Source organism: Rattus norvegicus, chromosome 1 (genome assembly GCF_036323735.1).
Source record: "Rattus norvegicus strain BN/NHsdMcwi chromosome 1, GRCr8, whole genome shotgun sequence".
Classification (NCBI taxonomy): domain Eukaryota; kingdom Metazoa; phylum Chordata; class Mammalia; order Rodentia; family Muridae; genus Rattus; species Rattus norvegicus.
In genome coordinates, this window is record NC_086019.1 from 204,218,221 (window position 1) to 204,243,714 (window position 25,494).

The 25,494-nt window shown below is 47.1% G+C and overlaps 3 protein-coding genes and 1 long non-coding RNA gene across 19 annotated transcripts in view; 2 read left to right on the forward strand and 2 right to left on the reverse strand.

Moving 5' to 3' along the window:
• Adam8 (ADAM metallopeptidase domain 8) overlaps nt 1–768 on the reverse strand; it is a 12,783-nt gene extending 12,015 nt beyond the window's left edge. For 7 of the 8 annotated variants that reach the window (XM_063271567.1, XM_006230501.5, XM_039101261.2 and 4 more), the window contains exon 1: nt 27–768. In XM_063271567.1, the coding sequence (XP_063127637.1) occupies nt 27–66 (40 nt within the window). In that variant the 5' untranslated portion in view covers nt 67–768. The remainder of the gene's footprint in view (nt 1–26) is intronic. The other variant, NM_001427124.1, reaches the window with a different exon arrangement.
• LOC134485200 (uncharacterized) overlaps nt 1–2,824 on the forward strand; it is a 3,761-nt gene extending 937 nt beyond the window's left edge. Inside the window, exon 2 of the long non-coding RNA XR_010063196.1 lies at nt 762–2,824. This is a non-coding gene — a long non-coding RNA (uncharacterized LOC134485200). The remainder of the gene's footprint in view (nt 1–761) is intronic.
• The window catches only part of Tubgcp2 (tubulin gamma complex component 2), a 26,736-nt gene continuing 3,746 nt past the window's right edge, over nt 2,505–25,494 (reverse strand). For 4 of the 9 annotated variants that reach the window (XM_006230457.4, XM_006230460.4, XM_006230458.3 and 1 more), the window contains 17 exons: nt 23,928–24,113; nt 22,562–22,690; nt 21,534–21,710; nt 20,329–20,488; nt 14,807–15,014; nt 14,351–14,550; nt 13,717–13,906; nt 12,897–13,042; nt 12,095–12,275; nt 11,642–11,822; nt 8,491–8,663; nt 8,080–8,208; nt 6,722–6,842; nt 6,268–6,411; nt 5,520–5,648; nt 4,388–4,551; nt 2,505–3,787 (listed from right to left, as the gene is read on the reverse strand). In XM_006230457.4, the coding sequence (XP_006230519.1) occupies nt 3,652–3,787; nt 4,388–4,551; nt 5,520–5,648; nt 6,268–6,411; nt 6,722–6,842; nt 8,080–8,208; nt 8,491–8,663; nt 11,642–11,822; nt 12,095–12,275; nt 12,897–13,042; nt 13,717–13,906; nt 14,351–14,550; nt 14,807–15,014; nt 20,329–20,488; nt 21,534–21,710; nt 22,562–22,690; nt 23,928–24,077 (2,718 nt within the window). In that variant the 5' untranslated portion in view covers nt 24,078–24,113 and the 3' untranslated portion in view covers nt 2,505–3,651. Of the gene's footprint in view, nt 4,552–5,519; nt 5,649–6,267; nt 6,412–6,721; nt 6,843–8,079; nt 8,209–8,490; nt 8,664–11,641; nt 11,823–12,094; nt 12,276–12,896; nt 13,043–13,716; nt 13,907–14,350; nt 14,551–14,806; nt 15,015–20,328; nt 20,489–21,533; nt 21,711–22,561; nt 22,691–23,927; nt 24,114–25,494 lie in introns of those variants that run through there. The other 5 variants (XR_010053003.1, XM_063263839.1, NM_001107560.2 and 2 more) reach the window with 5 other exon arrangements.
• Nucleotides 15,012–17,865, forward strand: LOC120099957 (60S ribosomal protein L36-like). Its single transcript, XM_063281020.1, has one exon. It carries the CDS (start codon nt 17,362–17,364, stop codon nt 17,668–17,670), a length of 309 nt encoding a protein of 102 aa, XP_063137090.1. The 5' UTR covers nt 15,012–17,361; the 3' UTR covers nt 17,671–17,865.

Sequence of the window (25,494 nt, forward strand, 5' to 3'; positions counted from 1 at the left end):
CTTGAAATCAAATAATCATCACTTACCTGGTGTCCATAAGATGCTGAGTAGCCAGAGGCCAAGCATGACACGATCTGGGGCACACTAACCCTAGAGCTAGAGGTTCCACAAAGTACTCTCTCTAGATCACTAGTCTGGTATTTCTTTCTTTTGAGCCCTTCCCACTGATCAGAACTAGCCAATCACTGGACTGTGGGGCGGGGTAGGGTGGAGCAAGGTGGGGCAAGAAGTGTACACCTCTATACCAACACCCTGCTGGCAGCAACTCGCCTCCAGGGCAGTCTGGAGTTACAGAGGCCCCTCCCAGTTGGTTTCTGGGTAGCTTTGTGTCTCCTATTGATCTCCCATGGTATTGAATAAAATTAATGGGAGCTGGAGAGGGTAAATGGACCAACTTGGGCAGCTACAATTCTACAAGCTCCCAGTCCTGGGGGATTGCCTCTCAGCCCTGACAGAGCTTTGGGAGTGTTAATTGGGTGGAGTCTAGCTGGAGGAAGATGACTTTTGGAAGGGAAGTGACTTATGAGTCTGAAATTTCAGAAGGGGACCCTTAGACTTCCTGGACATCTGAAAGATGCAGGCAGGGCAAACCAATACTCCTAAGCTCTGCCCAGCTCCACCAGGTTTCTGAGGCCTCATTGGAGAGGGACATGCAGGGAAGAATCTGACTGATTCTTTGAGGTCCTACCGAACCTCACTGTAGGGGTCCAGAAGCACCGGACTCCTTGTACAGGCCTGGATTCTGTCTTCTCTGTCCCTAGGTAGAGCTGACTAAGAATCAAAGCTCCTAACATGGCCTGGTTTCCAGCTTCTTCTTCAGGTGGGTCTGTTACTGTGGGAACCCAAGACTCTTGGAAATGAAGTCAAGCCTGTTTATTATTTGTGGCAATGTTCTCTACACATCTTTGTGGGCACAGATGTGGTTAGACCTCAGTGATTCTACAGACCCACCCCATGAGGGGTAAGTAGCCTAAGAGGAAAGGGAGACACACCCAGACTACCAACAGGGCCTGACAGTTCAACCATAAGGGAAACTACAGGGCTGGGTTGGAGTTTTGGATATCTCAGGGTCTGTACCTAAGAATTTAAGCTGGGGCATACATGATACTGTCACCCCTCTGCCCTTGTGAATGAGATAAGGTCAGGAATGGAGCAATGGCTTAGGAATCTCACCAGCAAACCACTGCCTGGGGCATCAGCACAGTGTTTAGGGCTAGAGCAGAAACCAGACTGCAATAGGCAGCAGGCAGAGCTCTTGGTAAGGCTGACTTCCACATACACAGATCTTAAATACTCTTACATTGCAAATTAGGTAACCGTGAAAGTTCAACGAAATGTGTTCTTAATCAAATCAAAGGCAAAATCAAAACCTGTTGCCAGTACCAACCATTGTCTTGTGAGTCCAACTGTCCATAGTGAATGTGGAGGAACAGAGTATAATCAAAAAAATCAGGACCAAGTAGGGCCAATTTTATGTTGCACTGGCAGAAATACATTGGAAATGAGTATACACTCCATCAGGCAAGACAGACTCAACTTATTCCTAACTTCACCCCATGGTGTTCTGGAGGGTTTGGAGTTACACCCCGTGCAAACCTGGGAGCTGCAGGTCAGTGTCCAGGGACATGGGCTCCTGGAGACAGGCCAGTAAGCTCCTCTGCTCAGTCTAGCATTCATTCTGACAACACTGAGTTGGCAGACAGATGTTTACAAAGGCAAGCCTGGACATGCTGCAGACCAGAAGAAACTGTGGCTGAAGAACCAAGCACCCAGGTAAGGGGGTAGGGGCTGCTTGGTTAGCCAATCCTGACTGGGCCATGTACCAGTTTTATCATCTACATAAGGCCAATAGCCAAGAGAGCTACCTCTAATTGTCATTCCTCCAAACACCTCCTCAGCCCCCAAGCCCTCCTATGACAGGTGTTTAAAACTGGATTTGTAAAGGGCACATGTATTTATATAGTTTAGCTAGAGTAGATCACCCTGGAGCAGGGGCGTGTCAGATCAAGGACAGACAAATGGTCTACTCCAGGACTGAAGCAGGGAGCCACTGTGATAAGGCAGCTACAACAGAACTTGTTAGCCACTTGGCTACTTATTTTCCAAAAAGCAAGGCCAGTTATCCAACAGATAAAGGGTATCCAGACCCTGGTTCAGGCAAGAGTAGCTTTTGGCCTGAAGATTAGCCTGTCTTCAAGAATACTCCTCAGAGAGTAAAGCTTGAGGGTTCTTGGTGAAGAGCTGGGTACACGTTGGGAGTAAGGATATTTTCAGTTATGAACAATGCTGCCCCCTAGTGCTGGACACAAAGGCAGCTCCTAAATACATACAGTTCCCACCCCCAGGCTGCTATACCTCTACATGGTATCTTCCATTTACATTACTCTGCACAAAAACCTTGTCTTTGAGGCAAAAAGGACCCCCCCAAACACACACACACACACACACACACACACACACACACTCACTAAATTTTAAGGCGAACAAGTCAAACACACACAGGATTTCAATGTCAAACAGTTAAAGTCTGGGTGACCTTACTGTGGTCCAGGCAGCTTGCATTTTTATTCCTTCTGTTGAGTACATACATGTACATATGTGCTTGTGCATGTGGAGCTGAGACTGACACCAGATAATATCCTCAATTACTCTCCACCTTCTTTTTTATTTATTTATTTTATTTTATTTATTTTTTTTCCGGAGCTGGGGACCAAACCCAGGGCCTTGTGCTTGCTAGGCTCTACCACTGAGCTAAATCCCCAACCCCACCTTCTTTTTTTTTTTTTTTTTTTTTTGGTTCTTTTTTTCGGAGCTGGGGACCGAACCCAGGGCCTTGCGCTTCCTAGGTAAGCGCTCTACCACTGAGCTAAATCCCCAACCCCACCTTCTTTTTTAATTCATTTGTTTATCTTGAGATGGGTCCCTCAGTGAACCTAGAACTCATGACTCACCTAGACTGGCTGGCCAGCCAGCCCTAGGAATCCGCCTACCTCTACCCCCAGCACTGGGAATATAGAAGTGTTCCACTACACTCAGCATTTAAAGTAGGTGGTGTGCTGACTAGACTTATGTCAATTTCATACACGCTGAAGTCATTTTAGAAGAGGGAACCTCAACTGAGAAAATGTCCCATGAGATTGTCCTGTGGTGCATTTCCTTGATTAGTGCTTGATATAGGAAGGAGGGACCAGCTCAATGTGGGCGGTGGTGCTTCTGAGCTGGTCCTGATCCTGGGTATGATGGGAAAGCAGGCTGAGTAAAACACGGGGAAGCCAGTACACAGCGTTCTACATGGCCTCTGCATCAGTTCCTGTCTCTAGGTTCCTGCTCTGACCGTCCTGGATGGTGCACTAGACTACAAGGTATAAGCTGGAACAAACCCTATCCTTGCTTTTGCTTATGGTGTCTCATCATAGCAACAGAAGCTCTAACTAAGACAGGTGGTAAGGATCTGAATTTAGGTCCTCATATTTGCACAGAAAACATTTTCCTGATTGAGCCATCTCTCTAGCTCTCTGGAAAGCTTCTAAAAGGAAATCTAACACCTTGAAAAAAGGAAATCATTGAGCCAAGATGGAAACTCATACCATATTTAAGCAGTAATAACGTATAACACCCAGGTTCCAGAAATATGATATTTAACAAGTAAGCTCATTGAGCAGGAATGGCCACCCTGGATGCTGGTGCTGGGGGTCCCCTTGGGACAGGCACTTGGGGGGCAGCTTTCTGACTCCTTTCTGCAGACAGACGTTCCAGGCGTTCCGCATAGAAACCATTGAAATCTAGCCTTAAGAGGAGGGAAAAGGGTGTTAGAAAAACTCCAGGCAGAAGCTTGTCCAGGCTGAGAAGATACATTGGATCTACAATGATTTCTCCATGTGGCAACGGGTCAGTGACAGATAGACCCCAGGGCCTCTTCTGGGCAGAGGGAGGGGCATGCTCACCTGACAGTGCATGGGCACACTAGCAGGTCTCAATCCCAGTGGGTCTAATTGTGCGCCATTGGTTAGGGTCCTCATTACCCAGAGTCTCCTGGCAATGGGAGTCTGAGGGTGGCCCAGGCTTGGGAAGCCTGGCCGAGATTTTCAGTGCTAGAGACCTCAGAAAGGAGGGCATTACAGGGTGGCAAAGGACACCAAATGGTCCCAGTGTATAAACTAGTGCTTTTCAAAGGACCATTCAGGAATGCTATCGAATTCCTGGATGAAGCCAGAGTCCCACCCTATCCCAGTGGTAAGCAAACACCCCCCAACCAGAGTATTCACAGCTGGCCCCCTCCTGCCATAGCCTTTGCCCAATGGGCGCCTGATGCTGAGGCTCTGGAGAACAGGGTGGTGGTGAAAGCAGACCGCAGGGCTGGGCTGTAAAGTCAGGAAGTGTTACCTACCTGGAGATGACACTGGCCATGCCGTGTTCACAGTCACTGGTGCTGTAGACACTTAGTCGGGCCAGCAAATCAAGAAGATGGGCAGAGAAGTTTTTGTCAAAGTTGTTGATGGTGGCCTCGAAGCCGGAGGACAGCTGAGGAGTGTCCACATGCTCAGGCAGGTGCTGAAATAGAGCCCAGAGCGCAGTATGGTTACTGGGGAGTTACAGCATGGGCTTCCCTTCCTGTCACTTCGTTTTAGTTCTGAGGTTAGACTGCTGCTACCATACTTGAAGCTGGCGTGATTCTTCTACCACTGCCTCCTGAGTGCTGGGATCACAGGCGGTGCCACCACTTCTGGCTCTCTGTTTTGGAGACAGAGTCTCATGTTGTCCAGGCTGGCCTTGAACTTACTTTGAATGCCCAATCCTCCTGGCTCTACCCTCCAAGTGTTGGGACTACTGGTACATGCTAGTACCTAGCATCCCTAGTTTTTTAATGAAAGAAATTAGTTCTGCCTTGTTCCCATGTTATAAAAGATGGGAACAGAACACAGGCTTTGGTCTAATTTCAGGGCTACTGCTATTTTCCTCCTGGCCACTAAGAAGCAAGGATAGACCTCTCTCCAACTGCCCTTGGCATAGCGCCCTCATATGCTCTCACACTATCTCCCATTTGCCAGCTCCTGACTATGAATCCCAGAGGCTTCATAGGTCATCTGGATCAATGGACTAATCAGGGAAAAGCACGTTAGCCAGGCAAAGTTTGTGCTCTAGGGCAGCCCGGCTTGCCCCACACAATACTGTTGTATAGATGGCTCCCAACACTCTGGAGGCCAGATGTCTGGAGGCTCACTGTTGAGAAGAAGGAAGACTCTAACTTCAGGACCTGTGTTTTCCCCTTAACTGAGGTAAACGCCAGGGAAAGCTAATAGAAGGTCTCTGTTTTAGTCAAACTTGCTATGGAGCTGAATCTGGTTCTGAACAACTGATCCTCCTGCCTCCACGTTCCAAGTGCTGGGATTCTAGGTATAAGTACCACACCAGGCTTTATAATGGTTGTCTTGTTTAAGGTTTTATTTTCTTAAGTTTGCAGTGCTAATACGTAGCAGCTGAGTAGGAAGGTCTTTCTGACAAGCCCCATGGCCACATACCTTCCTGGTAGGCTCCTTCCGGGGACGATCATCAATCCGCTCACTCTCTGGGGGTGGCCCCTGCACACTACCCTGATCCAGTGTCAGACGGCCTAGTTCACTGTCCAGTTTCATACTCTGTGTAAATTTCTAAAGGTGAGTCATGAGGAAAGGTTATGGTTAGCCACACACACAGTGCTCCACAAGACAGCAAGTACCAACAGGGGCACAGCACCCAACCTAGAGACACAGGAACACAAAGCTGTGGGCAGGATGTTAGTTAGTTCTTAGCATTCCCAGGTCTACATTTTTCAGTGACTATCAACTGAGTTTTCTAAGAACATAGTTCCCTAGGTGGGAATTAACATGGCCCCTACACATCTAAGGAATGAGCTTCCAGCCCTGTTCACTCTATAGCCTAGCACCTCCGACATCTTCTATCTCCTGATGGCTCTCAAGTACGGCCTAAAGAGTGCCTGGCTCCCAGCATCCTCCAGCCCAGAGACCCCAGACTACCCTGTCACTCACATTTTCTGCTTACTTTGGACAAGTGCTCGTGATAAGTTTAACCACGTTTAATGCATTTGGAAGAGGCCTGAGACAGAGACCAGCACAAGAGACACTGTGAGAAATAAGGTGGGCCCTGGGAAGCTTCACAGCCAGAAAGGGATGGACTGGAGCCCTGCAAGGGCAGAAGTTGTGGGACAGAGAGCAGCATGTGGTAACAGCCTAGACATCACACGCGCTCATGCTGCCTCCTTGTCCTCACCTGCATACAGTTGGTGAACATGACGCACACGGACATGAGCTTGGAGAAAACCTTCAGCAGCTCAGGGTTGGTCAGCATGCAGTCCTTCAGGCAGTTGTCAAGGAAACTTGTGTGGTGGCCAAGGACATCGTCAATGTTGGAGGCCTGCAAGCAAAAGTCCGAGACCTCACCGAAGATACTGGGCATGTGGTTTTCAGTTCTGGCTTGGTACTCTACTGCCTACACACTGCCACTGTCTCAATGGGCCTGTGATCTCTTAGAGCCTACTTGTCTCTCTCCCTTCTTTCTGTCTCCCCTCACCTCTCATGAACATAGGCAGCAAGGAGGCAGATGGGAGGCTGTGGACAGTTTTGTGGCTGCCATGACACCTAGCTAGCACATGATGGTGCTATGAAATGCACTCTGGCTGGGAAAGAGCCTTTCAGATACTATAATTTATAGAGCAGAAACTCACAGATTTCAGGTTTTTCTCAAGGATGTGCCAGGTCGGTTCCATTACTTCAAACATCATGTAGTACTGAATATTCTGGACGAAGTTGAGCATTCGCTGCCGCAACGTGAAAGCACCAGCAAACCTGAGTGCAGAGGAAACAGGTACTGAGGAGGCGATGCAGGCTCAGCTCGAAGCACATGTAATGCATGGTGATGGCTTCCGTCTCCAACTCCACAGCAGAGTGACCTCTCATGACCCTAGCTCTCCAATGCTGACAGTTCAGACACAGGGACAATGACAACAACAAGATATCTCAGTGCTGAGGTCTGAGGACATCCATTCCCACCTCTGGCTTCATCAGGGTGTCACATAAATGTCCTACCCAGTACAACTCTTACTCCTCTGCATCCTGAAAAGGGAGTGCCAACTAGCCTTACCATGGAGACATAGAGCAGGATCTACACCACCCAGAGCGGATGTGGAAGTTTGAATGACATGTCCCTAGTCGGTGGCTGTTTGGGGAGGCTTAGGATGTGCAGCCTTACTGGAAGAAGTATGTTAGTGGGGGTAGACTTTGAGGTTTCAAATAACTAGCAGCGTTTGCGACCTCACTATCTTCTGCTTCTCTTCAAGCTGTGAGCTCTGAGCTGCTGTTTCAGCTGCCATTTCTGCCTGCTTACTGCCATGCTCCTTGCCATGGCTCTCCTCTGGAACCACACGTCCAAAATAAACTTTCTTTCATATCTTGTCTTGGTGTTTCATTACAGCAATAAAGAAGTAAGACGCCAGGTAATGCCAAGAACTAACCACCACCATGGCTGCCTCCACACACTTTCTACTGGGACAGTTTTTTTCCCCAGATCTATTTTCTTTTTAATTATAGGTATGTGTGGTGTGTATGTGGTATCCATGAATGCAAATGCCCACAGAGGCCAGAAGAGGACCCCTTGGAGCTGGAGTTATAGGTGGAGTGAGCTGTCCAGTGTGGGTATAAGGAGTAGAACTGTGGTCATCTGCAAGAGCATTCCATGCCCTTAACCCCTGAGCCACCTCTCCAGTTTCCTGAGACAAATTCTTAGGAAATGTGACCCTCAAACTTTACTTTAAACATCATCCAGCTCCACACACTAGTGTACAAAAGGTCACCAGAACACTTCCTAGTACTTACTGCCCTATGTACTCAGGAAGAGGGAATACAGAGAGGGGCTTGTGTGCTATAGACGGAGTCTAGAAGTCAGTCTATGAGGATCTGGACAGTGAGTGCACAGCTAGGGGTAGTCATGGAAACGGATAAGCTAGAAGTGACTTTCAAACAATGTTTTCAAAGACCCAGAGCAGAGCCACTTTCCTTAGAACGTTAGAGGGCAAAACAGACACACCACTTGGCGGAGTGCAGCGCATGCTGCTTGGCTGTCTTGTTGCTGATCCAGACACTGCAGAGCTGTCGCTCCACGTGCTTGCAGTAGAACATGTGTCGGAAGAGCATCTGGTAGCGGGTGAGTGCCTTCCTGCAAAGAGGGGCATGTCAGCAACCTGGACGAGGCAGCCTGTACTTCTATCTACAGGTTGGCACCAACAGACAGCAAGAACAGCCTAGCATCCTGCAGTGAGGCTGCCCAAGCAGGCAGTTATGATTCCCATCCACCCCTGCACTGAGCTGGAAAAGCAACCAAGTTTCTAATACTAGTTATTAGAGGTTAAATACCAACTGAAAACCCTTAACTGAAAGGTCAGCGCTCAGTGGTGAGCACTTGCCTGACCATAAATGGCCTGGGTCACATAAGCCTCACCTGTTAATAATCAGTGACAAGGGCCATTTGACCATATAGTCAAAGGAGAAAGCCTCGAGACCACTCAGAGTGAGCTCCGTGGGGTCAGCATGGGTCATTGCCTTCTCTTGCTTGGTCTCTATGGCCAGAACCCGCAAAAGCTGAGTGATAAGGTCGTGAGGCATCAGGTCAATCTGGGAAAGTGAAAGAAAAGATGCACACAAAATTGTCTTAGACTTCACCTATCTGTGAATGAAACTGGGAAGCAAGAACATTTCTTAAAGGCTAACCACCCACTGAGAACCCTTAGCAGAGGAAGGCAGAGCTATGTGAGTTCAAGGCCAGCCTGGCATTCGTAGTAAGTTCCAAGACAGTCAGGGATATGCAGAGATCCTGCTCCAAAAGAAAAACTTAGCTTGGGATGAATGCTGTGCACTGGTGAGCACTTGCCTGGCATGTGTAAGGTTCTAGGTTCTACCCACAGCACCGCACAGGAAAAAAATTACATCAAAGCACCTTCCATTAAAATGGAAGAGAACATAAAGGAACCTTGCTTTTTTTTTATATTTACTAATTTATTAATTATATATAAGTACACTGTACCTGTCTTCAGACACACCAGAAGAGGGCATCAGCTCTCATTACAAATGGTTGTGTCACCATGTGGTTGCTGGGATTTGAACTCAAGACCTCTGGAAGAGCAGTCAGTGCTCTTAACCACTGAGTCATCTCTGCAGCCTGGAAACTTGCTTTTTAAAGAATTATTTTTATATTATGTGTATCTGTGAGTACATGTATATATGTAAAATGTGTACATCTGGTGCCTGTGGAGCTAAGAGAGCATCATACTGGAACTAAAGATACAAGCTACTCAATTTGGGAGCTGGGAACCAAACCCAGGTCCTCTGCAAAAGCAGCAAACACTCTCTGTACTGGCTAGTTTTGTCAAACTGATACAAACTAGAGCTATCTGGAAAAAGAGACTCTCAAGAAAATGCCTTTACCTTGCCTACAGGTAGGTCTACAGTGCATTTTCTTAATTAGCAATTGATGTGGAGTTACCGAAGCTAAAGTGGGTGATAACACCCTTGGGCTGTTGGTCTTAGGTTTTATAAGAAAGCAGGCTGAGCACGTCATGAGGTCCAAGGCAGTGAGCAGTATTCCTCTGTGGCCTGTTCACCAGCTCCTGCCTCCTGACCTGTTTGAGTTCCTGCCCTCAGTGATGGACTGTGTGTGGAACTGTGAGCTGAAATAAACCCATCCCAAGCTGCTTTTGGTCATGGTGTTTATCACAGCAATAGAAACCCAAGATAACTTTGAACAACTAACCCATCTCTCCAGGTCTTAAATCAACATTTTAAATGTCTCTGTTGTTGCTATTATGAATGAGGAACCGTAGGAGAAACTGAATACATCTTACAAGTGAAGATCTTTTATTTTACCTGTGAAGTGACGCATACTTGGTGAGATACGTGAAAGTCATTATTATGGACAAACAATACTGTTTACATTAACAATTAAATACTTGTTAGAGCCAACCACATGCCAGTTTGATAAGAGTTCCTGTAAGACATAAATATATGTCCACAAAGACACAAAATATAAAGACAAGAAAAGTAAAGCATAAAGAATAAAGGAAGAGGGTTGGGGATTTAGCTCAGTGGTAGAGCGCTTGCCTAGGAAGCGCAAGGCCCTGGGTTCGGTCCCCAGCTCCGAAAAAAAGAACCAAAAAAAAAAAAAAAAAAAAAAAAAGAATAAAGGAAGAAAAGCAAAAACAGCTCCTGAGCAAGGCAAACGCTCACCACTTGCTAACAGTCATGAACGTGTAGACCCTCTACTCCTGCTTGTCAAAGTAGCACAGGTGGGGACATCAGGTGAGCAGACATGACTCATTTGCCCCACAGCCAGCACCTGAGATGGCTCTTGTGTGGTCCACCTGGATGATCAGGTCAGACTGCCATTAGGAATAATGCACCCTACACAATAACTCCTGAACTTAATAAGAGATCCAGAAATACATGAAGAACAGAATTGCAAGGAAAACCAAGTTCTCAGGAACAGTGGAGCCTCAGCCTCACTCTCGTAACAGATGGAAGCTGTGTGCACAGCACTGAGAACCATCCAAGACCTGCCAAGAGAGGAAGAGCCCATGCAGAATCCCAGCACCATCATGATGTTATAAAACTTACATGAAATAGTGAGGTTAAAACTAAGTAAGAGAGCTGGAGAACCCAGGTTCAGTTCCCAGCACCCACACAGTGGCCCACAACTGTCTGTAACTCCAGGTCCTGGGATCCATGCCTTCCTCTGTCCTCTGCACACATGTGTTGCACAGGTATGTGTGCAAGCAAAATATCCACACATATAAAATAAAAATTAAAAACAAAAAAATCCTAAGCAACAGAAGAAAATCCTGAAAATTTACAACTAAATGGAAACAAATCACTAAAGAAATCATAGAGCCTCTTGAAATAGGGGAAAATAAAGCATCCTAAAATAGCCTAACTTCAAAATTCAAGAAACTACCAACAGAAAGTAGGCCCAAAGCTAACAGAAACAATAAGCTGAAGAGACAAAGAGAAAGGAAGGAAGTACTAAAACCAAGACTGAGTTCCTAAGAACATCAGTGGGACTGACAAGCTCTCACTTCCATGAGCGAGGAAAGAGGACAAACCACGGGACCCAGAGATGAAAGTGGAGTTCTCCTGCAACCTTAGAAACCATAACAGCTCTTACTGCATGGCCGCAAACACACACCCTGTTGATGGCAACAGAAATGTACTGGTGGCCAGGATGAACTCTGGAAGCAGAAGTTATGGAAGACCTCAACCGGCATGAAATGAAGCCTTGATGCAGTATCTCCCAGAGAAAAGAGCCCTGACAGACCCTGAATAACTCACACCACTCCCCAACCTGAGGAAGAAAGAGCATCCGTCCACCTACACTCCGTGAGGGGTTGGCCTGATTTGACACTGACATGGACCAAACTCACAGGAAAATTACAAACAGTGTCTCCTGTGAGACCAGACACAAATCTCTTAACAAAATGCTTGCAAGCCAGTGTCCTCTGAAATAGGAAGAACATCCGGTAGGACACCCTCACTGGGCCCTGCTATGTGTTCACTCCAGTGTAGCGGAAGCAAGGTGCCATGATGGTAAACACCACACTCACCTTGAGGTCGTCTTTGAAGGGGTCAGTGTTGGCAGTGCTCATTCTCAGGGCCAGCTCCAACAGAGCCTCCAGGCGTGTGGGCGTAATGTCCTCTACTGGCTTCCTGAGCTCCTCCTCAGTCAGGTCCATGAAGTGCACAAAGAAGTCCCCCTGGTCCATCAGGAAGTAGCGCTTGATGGACCTGTGCCAGGGTTGTTGAACATATAACCTGACCTCTGCCTTCAACATACAAGGAAGAGGTTTGAGACATGGAGCTGCTCTGCTCAGACACGGAAGGGGAGGGACTGACAGCAAGGAGCTGAGAGACCTGTTGGCTTGCATGGTCTGAGAACTAGAGAACGGAAACCCTGCCACCTCACACTGGGGCTGCAGGGAGCCCTTATAGAGATAAAAATGTAGTTGCTAAGAGGAACATTCTACTTTCAGCCCCTTGGATACAAAGTGAAGTCCAACCTCAGGTGGGCCACCAGCTCCTTCTCCTCCATGAGGAAGTCCAGCAGCACTTTGCTGGCATAATTGAACGCTTTCTCAATCTGCTCCACATATGCCCGCTCTTTGAGGGTATAGATGATCTCTTTGGCTACGGGACAGGTGACATCATGACCACATTCTCTGACCACATTTAGGTATTTTCCTGAGAACAAAAAGAAAAAGGAAGGTGGACTCAGTATCCCTGTACATGCTGAGTCTCAGGCCTGGGCCTTTATGACGCCAATCAAACATGGGGAAGTAGGCCAGACATGAGGTACAATTTGTTTCCTGGAAAGATTGTGCAATAGTTTTTCAGGTCTGTATTTTATAGGAAGGATTTTGAAAAGCCTTGAGAGATAGATTGCTAAGTAATCTCCTAGCCCTTTCTGATTCTGTTCAGCTTTCAGAGCAGAGCACTATGTTAAGGCCCCAAGGATTTGCCTAATCTCTACATCAGTCCCTATCCTGTGCAATAAAACTAAAAGATGCAGCTGGCCTGGAAGGTGTGGGTTCCTCATGGCTTTTCTTTGCTATATGATGGAGTTAGATGTAAAACCCAAGATAGAAGGCTTTGTCTGAGGCAGACAGCGTCCTGATTAGGGGGCTGAATAAAGTGATGGAGAACTAGGGCCAACCAGTGGCTAGAAGCTCAGGGTAGTAGGCCATTCCCAGCTAAGTCATCTTCAGGGGCAGAGGGCCTGGAAGGCTGTGATGACCCACGGGTCCCATGACACAGCATGAAGAGGCCATTGACCTCCTTGGAGAGCGGTCCAAGCATAGTCACCTGTGCTGAGGATCTTGCCTGCTACCTTCTGCAGGAAGGATGGGATCTGCTGTGGCAGCACAGTGTAGCGCTGGTCCCAGTACTTGTCATTGTAGTCCTCCTGTATCTTCTCCTTCCGCAGCTCGTGCTCCTCCACCATGAACTCACTGGAAGTCACAGTGTTTCAGGCCACTACAGGACAAGCCTGGACAACCTCGGGGTGGTCACATACTTCCAGCCTTACTTGGGAGCAGGAGTCTAATTTGCAGAGCTGGGTGGCTTCTTCCCTACTCTTGCATTATGGCAACAGGACAGACATATGGCTTGTCCTGGGTACACAGGTTTATCAACAACAGAATCAGACCCTCCCACAGAGCTTCAAGAACCATTTACCTGTGGCCAGAAGGAAACCGCGTCCCCTACTAGGCCCATCACACCAAATTCTCCTGTTTGGCCCCTCCATAAAGAAACACAAGGCCCACCCTACGGTAGAGCACACGCAAGGCCTGGGCTTCACACGCAAGGCCTGGGCTTCACACGCAAGGCCTGGGCTTCCTTCATCCCCAGTTCTCTATCAACTGGTCATTTGCTTTACATAATCAAAGGCATCATGCTCAAGTGACACACTATTCAACCACGTGGAAGCAGTAAGGACGTGGGCTCCAGAGTTAATACCAGTGTTCCTCATTCAACAGACAAAGCTGCAAGGCAGTGAGTGAGTGACACACGCTCCTCAGCTCACAGCCATTGTGTTGATGTTGAGGACTTGTGTCTGGCACCCGCAGAGCCTACTGCACCGTGAGCGTCCAAGTGAAAGGTGTCTGGCACCCGCAGAGCCTACCTGTATGGGTCGTGAATGACGCCTCTGTAGATCCACTCCTCCAGGATCTCAAAGTAAGGAGCGCTGGCCGCCTTGGTCAGATAGAGGCACAGCTCCTGCGCCTGGCTGTCCCCTGTGTAGTTGAAGCTCCTATCATGGAGAAGGCTCAGCGTCGACCCGCCAACACACTCGCCTTTATCCACGGAGGTGGCTGTGGGCAGAAAGGGGTGGCTCACTACCCAGACATCTAAGCACCCCTGGTGGATAGGAGCCCCAGCAAGCCAGGTACCATGTTCCGATGCCAAGGCTACAGTTGCTAATAAGACTGATCAAGAAAAGCCTCCAGGCCTAGCACGGTGGCACACGCCCAAACCTCAGCACTTGGGAGGCTGAAGCAAGGCGACTGCAAGTAAGAGGCCAGTGCGGACTGTACAACTGAGTTCGCTAACTAGTCTAGAACACAGAAGAGGACCTTGTTTCAACAACAAGAGAAAGGAAATGCACTGGAGCCTTCCTTATATAGGTCACTAAAACAAGATGTGACAAGAACTTTGCCTTGCCACCATGCCACCAGAGAGCGTTATGAATGACCAGCCCCAGACAGAATGGCCCTGCCATGCCTTAGGGAGCCCTCCACCTGCCAGCAGGTCCGCACCAAGGGAGGCCAGGATGTCAATGGTACGCATGGCTGGCTGGATGTAGAACCAGAGCTTCTGCAGCGAGAGGAGGCCCTGCCTGTGTAGCTGTTCCAGTTGTGTGACGAGAATCAGGTATTCCTTCACCAGGGTTCTCATGGCAGCAGCCAAGGCATGGTTCACCTGCCCATATTCAAATGAAGACTTCTCCTCAATGAACCTACAGCAAAGATACATCAGGCATTATGAGGGAGAGCTAAATTTCCAAACAAAAGTTGAGCTACTCCAAGTCCCCTTCTCACCTAAAGAGCAAATTACTCACTCCAGTACTAAGAGCCAACGGGACTCTGTGGTATTAAGAGTCAAGATAGGGGTTGGTGACTCATAGGCTCTTCAAAATTTCTTAGGAAGAAGGGAGAATCACAAGCCACGAAAGAACTTTATCAGGGAGGTGGCTGGTCACACTGGGGACTCACCTGGTCACAGTAGAGTAGCTGGCAGCCACAGGGAGGATTCTGTTTACTAGCTCCCGGATGGACAGGTCCAGGTTGGGATCTACAAGGAAGGTACGGTTCTGCCTCCCAGCCAAAGGCTGAGCAGTGATGTACCTGCCATCCACTCCCACAAGCACATAGAGCAGATCTTCCACCACTGCTGACTCCTGGGAGGCCAAGGGCAATGTACCTGCAAGGCACAGGCAACAGTAGATGCTAAGATTCCCATGCCATTGGCTCTATAGCCTTACCAACCTCCTCTGTGACCTCTTTCTTGTACACACAAGAATGGAACGCGGAAGTGATTTCCTCTTATGATTTGAATATGACATGTTGCACAGATTCTGTGTTTTCCTCAGTTGGTGGCACTAGTTGGTAGGTTCTGGAAAGCTCAGGACATAGGACATGGCTATAGGAAGTAGGACACTACAGATCCCCAGCTCTTTCCTTGATCTGCTTCCTGTCTATATACAAGGTACAACCTTTCCACCACACTCTCTTGATGCGCTGATGTTCTGATCATGATGAGGGCCCAGAATCAATGGAGCCAAGGATATTAGCTAAAATCTGAAACTGTGGGCCCTGACAAAACCCCTTCTACTTTTAAGATGTTCTCTAGTCACAGCTATGCAAAAGTATCAAATACAGAAAGTTGGTACCAATAAGTTACATTGTTGCTATGACTAAACCTGACCAAGTGGTTCTTAGGAACTGACTTGTGGGAAGAAAGTGGAAATGTTTAGAAATACAGGCTGAAGAAGCCTAGAATTTAAGCAAACTCTATGGGCAATTCTTGTAAGCTCAGATGATCAGATACCATTAGAGTGAACTGCAGGCTTACGAGGCTTCAGATAGAAACAAAACCTGGAAGCCACTTGGGTCACATTTTAGCAAAGAATTTTTCTTTATACTATTTGTGCCCTGAAAATTTGTGAGTATGAGCCTAAGTGTAATAGATCAGTTGAATTTGGTGAGGCAATTTTGAAGCATTCATTATTCAAGCTATGACAAGATTATTCGAGGTTCCTTTTATATGGGTTTTACAATGAGAATGGGGGGAAAAGGAGCAAAGCATGAAGATTTGAGGAATTTCAGATAGATTAGGAAAGCCCATGAAAAACTGCCTGGGGCTTAGATAGAGTTCAGCACCATTAAAAAGAACGCAATTAAACGGTGTCTCTAGGACACAGCAGGACTGACAGACACGCGCGTGTGAACTCAGAGGCCGTGACAGCACGCACAAGGCCTGCACATGTTTAGACAAGACATGGTTCCAGCACTGAAGGGGAAGTAGGCATGAAGTTCCACCCTAAGCAAGAAGCAATTTGCAGTTGATATTCACTGGGAGAAGGGAAATCTGTTTCTCCAATGGAGTGTCACTGGGTTCATAAATCATAGGGCACTCCCCATGCCTAGGACTATTAGCCAACACAAAATTAGCTTCAAGAATTTTTTGGTGGGGTTTTTGTATGTATATGTGTGTGTGTGTGTGTGTGTGTGTGTGTGTGTGTGTGTGTATGTATGTATGTATGTATTTGTCTTATTGGTATTTTGATTGTTTGCTTTGAATTTTGTTTTAAACATGAGAGAAAGATAAAGTTGGATAGGTAGGGAGGTGAGAGGGTTTGGAAGGAGTTTGGGAAGAGAAAACGTGATCAAAATGAAAAACATTACCATAAAATAAATAAAAAGCCAAAGGCAAAACCAAAAAGCAGCAGCAGCCAGCTGTTGGAGATTATGTCTGCCTGATACTCAGGAGCCCCTAGGCTCCGTCCTTGGTACTAGAAGAATAAAGCCAACCGCTTTGCATCTGAACCACAGGAAAGAGGCCCTGTGAATGCCTTAAGAACCGGCCAGACCCCAGCCCCTGCTCCTGCCCAGCTATTCTCCTCTGAGTCCTATAGAGTGGAAGTGCTTACTCTGTGTCACTGTATCTTGGAATTATGAAACTTTTGTTTTATAGAGGCTCACTCCTTGAGTTTCAGAGACACTCTGGACTTTGAAAAATGGTGGAAACGTTAAGACTTGGTTACTTTGGAGAGGAACTAGATGTGTTTTATATCATGAGATGGCCATGGACCTCTGAGGGCTAACAAGAAACAAAATGACTTGCATATGAAATGTTTTCCTATATGAAACTTGGTCTCACCTGGCGCCACCATTTTGGGAGATCCTGGAAACTTTAAAAGATATCGTTAGATGAAGTGGGGTAGTAGTGGGTCTACTTTCAAGGTTATACCTGGTCCTTAGCCCACTCTTGCTCTCTGCTTCCTGTTCACCATAAGGTAAACAGGGTCCAGGTGCCAAAATTCTGTCTCAGCAGACCCAACAGAGCCAATGACCACATTCAAAACCATGAGACCAAAATAATCTTTCCTCCCATAAGTCATATATGTCAGGTATTAGGTCAGAGTGGTGAGAAAGCTAACCCAACCTAAGTGTGCAGCATTTGTCACCACAGCTGAGTAAGTCTGTACTTCTCCAATGAAAAAGGTTTCCTTGCTTCTTAGCCAGGCCACCACTGGAGAGCAGCAGCCATGGCCCTGCACTACCCCATGGCCGTGGGCCTCAACAAGAGCCACAAGGTGAGGAAGAGTGTCAGCAAGTCGAGACACAGCTGGCGCCTCACCAAGCACACCAAGTTTGTGTGGGACATGATCTTGGAGGTGCGTGGCTTCGCACCCTACAAGTGGCTTCAAGTGGAGTTGCTTCAAGTGTCCAAAGACAAGAGCGCACTCAAGTTCAGCAAGAAGTGGGGAGGCATGCAAGTCCATGCCAAGAGAAAGCAAGAGAAGCTGAGCAACGTGTTGGCAGCCATGAGGAAGGCGGTAGCCAAGAAAGATTAATGAACCCTCCCCCCCCTCGATAAAAGATCATTCTTACAGTTTGTAAAAAAAAGAAAAAAAAAGTTTCCTTTAAAAAGACATCACTGGGGGCTGGGGATTTAGCTCAGTGGTAGAGCGCTTACCTAGGAAGCGCAAGGCCCTGGGTTCGGTCCCCAGCTCCGAAAAAAAGAACCAAAAAAAAAAAAAAAAAAAAAAGACATCACTGGCCAGGCATGGTGGCATACAACTTCAGTCCCAACACTTGGGAGGAAGAGGCAGGTGGATCTCTGAGAGGCTCGGGGCAGTATGGCCTACACAGTGATTTCCAGGACAACCATGGCTACATACTGAGCCCCTATATAAAACTCAAAACAAATGAATAGGACACCACATGTCAAATGTCAAGAAAATGCTTACTTCTATATCAACAGGACAAGATGTTGGTCACAGCTCACCTACTGAGGTGGCTCTGTCTCAGCCATCCTGTCTCACTCAGCATGGCTTTCCCTCCTGTCCCCACATGCCTGACATGTGCTGGTGTCATTCAGGAAACAACCTGGGCCTGAAAGCATGGAGAAGTGTCACACAATGCACTTTGCACTTCATAAAACCTCTTCGTGGGCCTTGCATATCCACCACTGCAGAGGGCAGAAGTGGCACATGCAAAGCTCTATGTGCGGCTGCCTTCCAGTCCCAGGTCAAGACCTCTAGCTTATAGCAATGCCTTTGAATTCCAAGTTCCAGCTCTCACTTTACTCCACTGGCTTTCCTCTTGATGGGCAAAACCACAATTCTAATCTCTATGGTTTGTGACAGCTGTTCTGTGTGTTTCCTAAATGGCAGGACCTTCTAAGAATAGCTCTGACCTCTGTATAGGTTATTTCTGAGCCTACCACTCTCTGTTCATGGGCAGCAAAAGTCCTCCATGGTGAGACAGAGGGACTCTCCACTCCTCAGTATTTATATCATTACTGGAATGCTGCGAATCACCTTGCTTACTCTAATGACCACTGGTAGCTCCTCACTGCCAAGCATGGGTCTGGCAGATACTCTGCACTTCTAATCAACACCTGAGCATAGTAGATGCTAGCTAGCCCTGTCCCCATATCAGCATGCCTGTATAGGGAAAAAAAACAAACAAACAAAATGAACCAGCATCATACACTGTATTAGGTGTGACAAGGAAGGACAAAGAAGGGGTGACTATTGCCGATCTTCAGTTGCGCTCTGAAGGGGTTGGAAATACAATGTGTAAACACCTGAGGTAACGGACCTGGCTTATCTGACTGGCATGTTGGGCCTAAGTGGAAAATGGAGCTCAAGGGCCAGAAGAGCCAGCCTGGGCAAACTGTCAGGGTTTTGTTGAGGGTGGGGGCATTTAGGGCTGTCACTGGACAGGCTCACCTGAGACTCAGCCCTGTATTGAAAGTGGGCTCTAGCTATGCCTACAGGAAGTATGGGAACTACAAGAAGAGGAGAAAGATGAGGTTGTCAAGATCCGTGCCCCCACATGAAGCCATGGTCACTGGGATTAAGGTAATGAAAGGAAGACTGCTTGCTTGGGCACACTCACTGCCTTTCAACGTTCAACAACTACAGGTGTCAGTAAGCCATTGGGGAGGTGGCAGGTACAGCGGCAGAATGGCCTTAGGTGACATAAAGTTTACCTGGACACTTCAAAGCAGAGATGGAGGAGGTAGATCTGGGACTAATCCCAAGGAGCAGAGGCAATGGAAAAAGACAGGGAGCTTGCTGGAAAGAGTGGTTGGAAGGGCAGAGTTGGAACAACTGGAGAAATGATGACTCATGATGCTAAGTGAGGCTGAAGATGGTGAAATCCAATAGGAAGGAACCCTGAGGGACACGCGCTATGCAGAAAAGTAAGGTCTAAGGTTGAGGCTCTGTCAAGGATGGTGATTATGCTTACCACAGGAGTCTGTGTAGAGAAAGGAGAGCAGACAGGAAAGGGGACAATAACTTCTACCAGGTGACAGGATAGGTGACAACTAGGTAAATGCCAACACTGCAAACAAGTCCACAGCAGAAAGACAGCCGTCTCTACCGTCCCATGAACTTGCAGCAGAATCATGTCTGCTTGGGGACAGGAGCAAACACTCAATTTGTCTAACAGCCCTATAAGGTGTTTCCAAAGGTGACAGTAGACCTCTGCACTAACACCATACAGAACTCATGAGCTGTGGCAAGGCACACCACTTTAGGATTCTCTTAAACTGGGGCCGCCATCAAACGGGCAGGAAACCACACATAAGCTATGCCAATCCAAATTTTCATATTTTGATCTGAGAAGACTCTGCGGGTTGCATGTAGTCTGTGGTATGCCAATACACACATCTTAGAATCCCAAGAACCTGCTCTCAAACAGCAGAGCTGTTCAACAGATACAACTTTTCAGACTTTGTGAGCACAGCACTAATGCTGGATGTAGAATGTGGCAATAACAGATCACTTTTCAGGAAAGTGTCCTGCTGGCCCTGTGTCTGCACACCCGTGCACAGCCCAGAGGCCAGCTCCAACTGTCCTAAGGCTCTGGCAGGAGGAATGCAAGAACAAGCACTTCAAGTTCTCCGGGCCTCAGTGTGTCACTCATGGTTTCACAGCCAGCTGAGGCACATGCAAGCAAACAGAGAAACTCCTAGGCATCAGAAATTCATCACATACCTATAGGCAAAGTTGTGTCTGAGCTCAAGCCCGAACCAATCAGGAAATCTCCAGCCAGTGTTGGTCTCTCATATACCCATGCTGGGAAGACTGGGAGGGGCTGGCCTGAATTTTTTTTGTTCTGTTTGTCTCGAAGCATCTTTCTTGTAAGTTCCAGAGACTAGTAACGGCATTTTTAAAAACAAAAACAAAATATACTAAAGTGCAAATAAAACCAAGATATCTATGGAAATTAACACATCTTTGGCATAGAAAAAGTCCATGGTTTTAGGACATAGGACATTCAATCTTCTTTAAAGAGGAGACATGGTTCTAACTACCCATGACAACATCTGGAACTAAGAACAAGAGAGCCAGGCCCTCTCAAGGTCTCTGCCCAATAAGGAACCCACAAGTGTCAGGGCATCAGCTATGGGGGCCATGGGAAAGTATCTGCATGTTACAAAGTGTTTCACATCAGGACACAAAGCAGAAAGAGCCTGAATCGGGTTTTTTTAGCAGCTGAATAAGACAGGGGTTAGCAACTGACATAAATCCTTACCCTATGGAGAAGGCCAACCACAAAGGCTACATACAGGCTATATGCTAGGCCATGCACAGAGTACTGCCCTTCCTGGGAGATTTACAACCAGAGGTCGAAAAAACTGGCCACTTTGGAAGTAGCAACTTAGCTCTGCAGGCCTGCGTGTCACACAGGGGACGCCGTGTGAAAGCAATGAGAAACTGGCACAGGGATATACCTGAAAGACTGTGCTGTGTCCTCTGTGCTCAGTACACAGAGGTGAGGCTGGGGTACTTTACAAAGTTGGTGCTGTGGAAAGGGGTCTGAGGGTCTCAAAAGCAGGCACATGGTGGCTCTAAGAGGACTTGAAACTCACAAAATGACCAGCGTGAAGCAGAATAAATCCAAGCAGCAGCAAGTCAAGGTGGGAAGGGGATAACCTTGAGGAAACAATCTGGTAATTTAAAAAGTACTACCGTGTTGGAAACGGTCACAAATTCCAGTAGGGAACCATGATGTGTGCTGGCTTAGATGCACTGCATGTGGACTGGGCCAGGCCCTCTCTGCACTGTTTACCCTGATAAGTCAGAATTATGACTGAAGAACACAATCCAGCCTTAGCCTCACTATGTCAGATTAGTTTTTACTAAGAGTAGACATATCTGCTTAGCTAGCAAATTGTGGACCATGGTAGATCTGGTACCTGCTGCAGTGTGGAGCCTGTAGCCACACTGCCAAGCTGCTTCCTCAGTTCCTCTAGCTCCTGTGTGGACATCTTAGAGGCTGCAACAGGGATGCTGAAACCGGTGGCACTGCTGGCTGCAGCACTAGCTGCAAGTTCAGCTCTTTCCTTTGCATTCTGTTGCAAATACTGAAGTGTCTGAAAACACACAAAACCATGCATTCACACTACGCCACCAAAGCTCAGTGTTCTACCACATGTCACGTCACCGAAACACCAGGGGAAGGAACGCCCACAGCCTTCTTTGATAGTCAAGCCTTAATTCCCCTGAGTGAACAAACTCCTCTGCACTCTGCCTACAGCACCCAGGCTGCAGTACCACTTCCCTTTCTGTCCCAGTGGCTGGCATACACCCCTGCATTGATGGAGAGTGGGCCTCAATGACTGCTCACTGGCTCCACACCGACACAGGACACGTGCAGATGCGCCTGCCTCATGCGTCTACACCCGTGTTTCCTGGTCTATGCCATTCTGAGTCAAGCTTACTATGAGTCACTGTATCTATGGTTTAGAAATGAAATGCCTTTCCAAAAGAGTCACATCTTAAAGGCTCAGTCCCCGGCTGGTGATGCTATTGAGAGGGGAATGGATCATGAAGGCTCTAACTTTATCAATGAATTAACTTGTCAATAACACAAACTGAATTTCTTTCCAGTTGCCATGAGGGCAGCAGCTCTGTCACCTCTCTACTAAGCTACTCCTGATGTTCCAGCCCCAAAGAAAGCAGACTGAAACCATAAACCAACACAACTATTTCCCTGTAAGTTTTCCGGTACCCTTCCAGTATGGAAAGGCTAACATTCACCAGCACATGCCTTCCAAGCATTGTCCTCATGAGGCACAGCTCCATCATGAGAGCAGAGCAGGACATGCAGAAGTAAATGTACCCCCAGGCTCCTTGAGAAGACAAGGCACTCAGTGGAGACACTGGAGGGTGTTTTCAGTGTCCCCAAAGCAGGTGTGGTGATGCAGGTGAGGCAGACGCTTACCTCTTTGTCTTCTGTGAGTTTTGATAACAGGTACACCAGTGGGTCAAGGTTCCTTGTATTTTTAGATTTCAGTTCATCATATTTCTTTAAAAAGTCCTCAGGCGTTCGAGAAAACTCTGCAATTTTGACCTCAAATCACAAGCATGTAAGTAATTTAATAATGGTAACAAATCAGATACTAAAAAAAAACTTCAAGAAAATGAAACACAAAAAAATAAACCAAATTTGAATTAAGTTAATTTAATTTGAGTTAAGTAATCACATCTCTAAACTAAACATCAAGTCAATGTCTTTGGTCCACCGAAGCGAGCCTCTCTTCATCTGTAATTTCTCAGTGATATGCCCACAGGCCTAGGAGCACTCACAATTCCCCTCCCAGCCCACACATCCTTTCACAGCTTGAGCTCACTGCCTCTCAGACTTACTGCCTGCACCGACTCAGGGGTTCCACTCAGCCATTCTTACCGATCTGGCTACAAACTGAGTGCGCGCTTCCCGAGCCATGCTCCACCCAATTCGTCTGCCGTACTGGAGCCACTACGCTCTTACATAACTGAAGCATGCAGTGCCCACAGAGACCAGAAAAGGGCATCAGATTCCTTAGAACTAGAGTTACAGATGGTTATGAGCCACCATGAGAGGAGCTAGAAACTGAACCAAGTCCCTGCAAGAGCTGCAAAAAAGTAGTGTTCTATTTATGGTTTTAGGTAAAAAACAATCATATTTTTAGTAGATTTCAAATTCAAAGATATCGTTTGTTAAAGATGTACAATTTTGAATTAATAAATAAGGAAATAATACTGGAGTCAGGTGTTGTGTTGCGCACAACTTTAATCCCAGCACTCAGGAGACAGATCTTTGTGATTTCAAAGCCAGCCTGGTCTACATATCTACATAGTGTGTTTCAGACCAGAGAAAAGGGAAGAAAGAGAGGAGAAAAAAAACCCCTGAAATTCCAATGTGATTAATGAGTAGCTTCCCTTTTCCCACCCAGTAGTTTTGCATATACTAAGTCTCCTCCACAGGGAAGAGGGGAGGACTGTGTAAGGTTTGAGGCTTCTCTCTCTCTTTCTCTCTCTCTCTCTCTTTCTCTCTCTCTCTCTCTCTCTCTCTCTGGACATACACTGATTCGTCTCTATAATCGGGTGAAGAACAGGAGCTATTTATTGCCAGGAACCAGAAGACTAGCAGAGCACAGAAAGTGCCAGGTTCAAAGGAGGCACACACCAAGTGCTGCTGTCCCAGCATTAGCCTTGCTGGGGCTATCAGGAGAGACTCCCATCCCCACAGCCCTAGGATAAGTACCCGCACCCATGGCCCAGCACCTGTAGGCCTCTATGGTCCTGTATCAGAAGTAGGTGCTCACCTTGGCACTGTGGGCAGACACTGTTGTCGTAACATATGGTGTCCGGTTCTTCTGCAGCAGGTCAATGTAGACCTCAGCCCCGTCCCCACCATGGATACGCAGCAGGCTGAGCAGCTCATTGACATCATGGTGAATCCGAAATTCACTCATAATTTAGCTCTGAGACACCAACATACCAATGTTTTCCTGAAGGCAGAAAGAAAGCTGTTTATAAAATTAAAGCCAAAAAATGTCTCTTGATTGATTCAAGCCTTTGTCAACAAGACCATTGACAAGATTATGTCAACCATCAGCCTCTCCCCTTCCCTGGCAGGTTGAGCTATCAAAACTCTGGTGAGATCGCTGTGCTGTACCCATGTCCACAGAGCTTCCAATTGTTTCCCAGCTCACATCAGCATTTAAAGAGCCAGTTATACCAGGTAAATCACTGAAATGGACCCCGCAAGCCTGGTTCTCACTCCTGCTTCAGTCCATCGTCATGTTACCATGGGCGACCAAGGAGCAGATCTGCTATTTTATCTCAGCTTTTCTGGCCCTTGCTGGGCAGACACAATGATCATGTCCTTGAGGGAGCTTGCACCAGCCAAGGTTACTGCCTTTGTCCTGACATATTAAAACTTCCCACTCTTGGGGGTTGGGGATTTAGCTCAGTGGTAGAGCACTTGCCTAGCAAGCGCAAGGCCCTGGGTTCAGTCCCCAGCTCCGAACAAAAGAAAAGGGAAAAAGAGGGAAAAAACAAAAAAACAAAAAAACAAAACAAAACAAAAAAAAAACCAAAAAAAAAACCTTCCCACTCCTAAGGCCATACCCAGTTCCTAAACCACGAACTGTTAGGTGGTATCTCCGTCCACATACTTGTATGGCCTTCTTTTTTGTACTCTAAAACCTTCAATGTTTTCTTTTCTAGTCCAAGTCTGGCTACAAAAAAATTTTAGGTAGGTAAGATTTCTAAATATTCCAGCTTTTACTGATTCTCTGACCAGGTCCAGTTAAACTAGGGTCTAGACACTGGGCATAAATAGTGAAGATCAAAACAGCTTGAGACTGTAACCCCAGAAATTGAGGGGCCGTGATGGTTTGTATATGCTTGGCTTAGGGAGTGGCACTATTGGCAGGTGTGTCCCTGTTGGAGTAGGTGTGTCACTGTGAGTGTGGGCTATAAGACTCTCATTCTAGCTGCCTGGAAGCTAGTATTCTGCTAGCAGCCTTCAGAAGAAGATGTAGAACTCTCAGCTCCTCCTGCACCATACCTGCCTGGACATTGCCATGCTCCTGCCCTGATGATAATGGACTAAACCTCTGAACCTGTAAGCCAGCCCCAATTAATGTTGTCCTTATAAGACTTGGCTTGGTCATAGTGTCTGTTCATAGCAGTAAAACCTTAATGAAGACAGGGGCTAAGGCAGGAAGATCCCAGTCAAGATCAGATTGGGACACACAGCAAAAACCTGTCTAAAAATCAAACAGAACTGTATTCATGTCACAGAGCAATAGCAGAAGACAGCATGAGAATTTCTAAACCAGTGTTCCACTGGTTAAGACTGTCATGGTGATTTCTAGCCCACCA

Bases quoted from the DNA above. Each gene is read 5' to 3' on its own strand.
- LOC120099957 (XM_063281020.1), top strand. From the start codon at position 17,362: ATGGCCCTGCACTACCCCATGGCCGTGGGCCTCAACAAGAGCCACAAG.